Below are 5000 nucleotides of genomic sequence, written 5' to 3' on the forward strand. Positions count from 1 at the left end.
GTTCTCATTGTACTCCCACCCCCCTCCATCTATCTCCCTCTTTACCTCCACCTCTCTGTCTTCTCTCTCTCCCTCTCTCTTCTGTTCTCTTTGTCCTCCCCTATGTCCCCACCCCCTCCTTCAGCTCCCTCTCGCTTTCCTCCACCCCTCTGTCTTCTCTCTCCCTCCCTCCCTCCATCTCTCTCTCTCTCTCTCCTAAGCTCTACTTGGGACTCGGAGTAGCCCTTCACAGTGTTCTGATTGGTGGTTGTGCGGTTGCTAGGGCGAGGCGGTGACAGGAAGTGATCTTAGCATTTATCTGAATGGTGTGACTCAGAGGCCGGGGGCGAGGTCATGTGATACTCAAACCTCTCAAACTGACACAGGATATTTTATTTAGCACCGGAGTGCTCCTCTCTACATACATCCTCTAGACCTGCATTACCGATCAAGCTTGAGCTCTCGGAGATTGTGTTAGACCCGGGTCGGATAACACAAGACTAGATTAAGTTTAGGCATAAACTTCGACTGGTTAAGTCCCTTATCCTGACCATGTTGGTGAACAGAACTGCTCAGGTCAGGGCAGGCCTCTGTGTTGTATATATATACGTATGTGGGTTACTCACAGCGCCCCTTGTGTCTGGGGTGTGTATTGCAGATTTGCCACTCTGGAGAACAGCGGTCTACTCTTCTATAACGGACGCTTCAACGAGAAACACGATTTTCTGGCTCTGGAGATCCTGGAGGGACAGGTGGTGCTCAAGTACTCCACAGGTTTGTGACTGTCAACGTGTGTGTGTGTGTGTGTGTGTGTGTGTGGGTGTGTGTATGTGTATATGTGTGTATGTGTGTGTATGTTTGTGTGTGTGTGCGGCTACGCGTGTGTGTCTGCGTGTGCTTGCGTCTGTGTGTTATTCTTAAGTCTTGTGTTTGTGTGTGTGTGTGTGTGTGTGTGTGTGTGTGTGTGTGTGTGTGTGTGTGTGTGTGTGTGTGTGTGTGTGTGTGTGTGTGTAAATGATGCTGACAGCTCTGGCATCCCCGGGGTATGTAGTTAGCTCTGCCCTTTGGTGCTGTCTGCATTACTAATGCTTTTCATTGGAAGGTTACATGCACACACACACACACACACACACACACACACACACACACACACACACACACACACACCACACACACACACTAGTCATAGTCATGCTTTCTGAACTCAGTCTGAATCAGTGGAAGTGTCCATTATTATTGCTATCTGTTGAAGCGTTTTGACATTCTGTCAAATACACACACAGTCAAATACACACCCGGTATATCAAAAACTTCAACTGCACTTTATTTAATTGAACCAATGAATTATAGTTTGGTTTGTTTTTTAGTTTTTTTGACCAAGATGTGGTTTGTGTTGTTATTAAGTGGTCTATCTGAGCGTGAACTTTGACCTCTCTGTGTCCAGGGGAGTCATCCACTCAGGTGAGCCCATTCCTACCTGGGGGCGTGAGCGATGGAAACTGGCACACAGTTCACATCCACTACTACAACAAGGTGAGATGTGTGTGTGTGTGTGTGTGTGTGTGTATGTGTGTGTGTGTGTGTGTGTGTGTGTGTGTGTGTGTGTGTGCGCGTGCGCGTGCCTGCGTGCGTGCGTGTGTGTGTGTGTGTGTATGTGTGCGTGTATGTTCATGCGGCGTGTGTGTGTGTGTGTGTCTGTGTGCGTGCGTGCGTGCCTATGTGTGTGTGTGAAACTCTCTATCTTGGCATATTCCATGCATCTGTTATAATTTTCTCCACTTCTCCATCTTCCTCAGCCCTCGCGCAGTGTGAGTACCGTGTGTGTGTGTCTGGGTGCACGTCGTTTTTCTTGTCAAGTTACTGTGTAGTGAGTGTGGCCGTGTGTGTTATTGTGTGTGTGTGTGTGTGTGTGTGTGTGTCTGTATGCTTTAGCCCCCCTCCCCTCCCCCGCCTCTTCATCCATGTCATATCAGTGTGCCTTTGTATATACAGTTTTTGACCTCTCTCTCTCTCTCTGACAGCCTACAGTGTCCCTGATAGCCTGTGTGTGTTAGTGTGTGTGTGTATGTGTGTGTGTGTGTGTGTGTGTGTGTGTGTGTGTGTGTGTGTGTGTGTGTGTGAACTGTATTTCACTCTCTCTATGTCAGCACGAGCGTCAAAAGAACAGCATGTTGTGTGTGTCTATGTGTGTGTGTGTGTGTGTGTGTGTGTGTGTGTGTGTGTGTGTGTGTGTGTGTCTTTCCATATGCATGTGTCCTATATTCATGTGTCCCTGCTCCCCAGCCTAAGCGCAGTGTCAGTGGTGAGGCTCAGGGTCCGTCTGATGAGAAGGTGGCTGTGGTCAGTGTTGACGATTGTGACACGGCCGTATCCCTCCGCTTCGGCATGCAGCTGGGGAACTATAGCTGTGCTGCCCAGGGCAAACAGACCAGCTCCAAGAAGTGAGTCTCTCTCTCTCTCTCTCTCTTTCTCTTTCTCTCTCTCCCTTCATCGCTCGCTATATATCAGTCTATCCCTCCATCGCTCTCTCTCTCTATCCCTCCATCTCTCTCTCTCTCTTCATCTCTCTCTCTTTCTCTCTGTATTAAGTGTCACACAGGGGAAGGGACTTAGGCGGTAAACTGTCAGATTTAAACCCACTGAAGCTGCTTAAATGTGACTGCTCCACTTCAAACGCCTCAAGGCTACGAGGGGAAAGGGCTAATTTTCTTTGTCACTCTCTCTCTCCCTCTCTCTCCCTCCCTCCCACCATTTCCCTCCCTCCCTCTCTCCCTCTCCCTCTCCCTCCCTCCCTCTCCCTCCCCCTCTCTCCCCCTCCCTCTCCCTCCCTCTCTCTCCCTCCCTTCCTCCCTCCCTCCCCCCCCCCCCCTCCCTTTAGGTCTCTGGATCTCACTGGTCCCCTGTTTTTGGGTGGGGTCCCCAACACGCCCGATAATTTCCCGTTTGGGACGAGGGAGTTCATTGGCTGCATGAAGGACCTCCACGTTGACAACCGACCCCTGGATCTGGCGGGATTCATCGCTAACAACGGCACGCTACCCGGTGAGCAGGGCGGGGCCTGTCTGTGTCATGTTATTGTCTGATGTTTATTTACAGTATTTCTAATTTATGATCACCTTCATGTATGACATGTGGTACATCGATAAAGTTGGATTTGATTTGGTTCACTATTCAAGTGATCAATAAGAAGAAAAATCCTTTGGTAGAGGAACAAAGGGAGGGATTGACGGCACTCCCATTCACAGGAATAAAGGATGACAAAGACACCACATGAAAGAGAGATAAGGTCTTTATCTGTCCTTTATTCTCATGAATCCACGTCTTCCCTACTTGTTCTCTTTGCAGTTGACTAAAGGATTTTTCCATTCCATTGATCTCCTGCCGAGCGGAGAGAATCCCATCGTAGGGTGTAAAGAGGAAGCGCACCTGAAACCGCTCTCGAACAATTCCTCTCATCTGTTGATGTCTTGGTTGACTGATTCTAATGCTCATTGGTTGACGTTGCTGACACAGATGTGTTGTGTTGTTGTTTTCCTCGTCTCTGATAGGCTGCAGTGCCAAGCTGCCCTTCTGTAAATCCAACCCCTGTCAGAACGGAGGCACCTGCCGTGTGAGCTGGGAGACCTTCTCCTGTGACTGCCCCCTAGGGTTCGGAGGCAAGGACTGCAGTCATGGTGAGATTGACAGTGCCAGACATATCCAGAAGATTTGGGGCTTTTCTCTCTGTCTCTGTCTCTCTCTGTCTCTCTCTGTCTCTCTCTCTCTCTCTCTCTCTCTCTCTCACACACACACACACACACACACACACACATTTCTTCATCATACTCACCTCCCTGACCCCCCCCCCATCTTCAGTGATGCCCCACCCTCACCGGTTCCTTGGGAACAGTGCCCTCTGGTGGGACCTGAAGAATGACGTCACCATCTCTACGCCGTGGTACCTGGGGCTGGTGTTCCGTACGCGTGCCAGGGAGGGCACCCTGCTGCAGGCCCAGGCCGGCCAGTACACCAGCCTGGTGTTCCAGGTCTGTCCCCTACACCCTACACACTATACACTACCATACTACCATACTGCACCCTACACACTAGACACTAGACACTACACACTACCATACTACCATACTACACCCTACACACTACACACTACACACTACCATACTACACCCTACACACTATACACTACCATACTACATACTACATACTACCATACTACACCCTACACACTATACACTCCACAGTATACACTACCATACTATACACTACACACTGCATACTATACACCATACACTACACACTACCATACTATACACTACACACTACCATACTACAGTAGACAGGAATACTGTGGAAGCGATGGTGGAACCTACGTGAGTCTGACGTGAGTGTGTTCCTCTCTGACCCTTCCCTTGGTTGCCGTGGCAGCTGGTGAACGGTCAGCTGGTGTTCTCGGTGGCGCGGGGCTCGGCGCGGCCGGTCCGTCTGCGTCTGGACCAGGTGCAGGTGAGCGACGGCCAATGGCACGACCTGCAGCTGGAGCTCCGAGACGTCCGCAGCGGCCGTGAGACGCGCTACGTGGCCACGGTACGCCTGGACTTCGGACTCTTCCAGGTACCACGTTTTTTTACGTTATTTATTATTAAACTATTGAAAACAAAAACAAACATGCAGCCACGGAACCTATACGCCGGGGGAGGCTGGTGGAGGTAGAAATCGGAGGACGGGGCTCATTGTAAATCATGGAATGGTATGGATATGAGGGATGGTGTATTGCACAGAAAGGATTGAGGAATGGTATCAACCACGTGGGAGACTAATTTGTGGTCAGCTAGCGTAAACAGTGGATCAACGCTGTTCACCGCCAAGAAAGAGCGTGACCGAGCTGTGACCCCTGCCCTGCTGAACCCTCTCCGCCCCTACCTCTCCCCTGGATCGCAGACTTCTCAATGCAAACCGCAGCCTCTAATCTGCCGCTGTAATCCTGCGGATCTGTAATCCCAGTAGATAATCCCAATCCCAGTATG

The 5000-nt window shown here is 50.3% G+C and overlaps 1 protein-coding gene across 1 annotated transcript in view; it reads left to right on the forward strand.

The window, feature by feature from the left end:
* The window catches only part of celsr3 (cadherin, EGF LAG seven-pass G-type receptor 3), a gene marked incomplete at its 3' end in the record, with an annotated part of 46736 nt that overhangs the window by 18873 nt on the left and 22863 nt on the right, over positions 1 to 5000 (forward strand). Inside the window, exons 6-12 of the mRNA XM_083676056.1 lie at positions 638 to 753; positions 1424 to 1512; positions 2263 to 2420; positions 2858 to 3021; positions 3528 to 3653; positions 3835 to 4004; positions 4402 to 4587. Coding sequence (XP_083532182.1) covers positions 638 to 753; positions 1424 to 1512; positions 2263 to 2420; positions 2858 to 3021; positions 3528 to 3653; positions 3835 to 4004; positions 4402 to 4587 — 1009 coding nt within the window. The remainder of the gene's footprint in view (positions 1 to 637; positions 754 to 1423; positions 1513 to 2262; positions 2421 to 2857; positions 3022 to 3527; positions 3654 to 3834; positions 4005 to 4401; positions 4588 to 5000) is intronic.

This window comes from Argentina silus (assembly GCF_951799395.1).
Source record: "Argentina silus genome assembly, chromosome: 8".
Classification (NCBI taxonomy): Eukaryota; Metazoa; Chordata; class Actinopteri; order Argentiniformes; family Argentinidae; genus Argentina; species Argentina silus.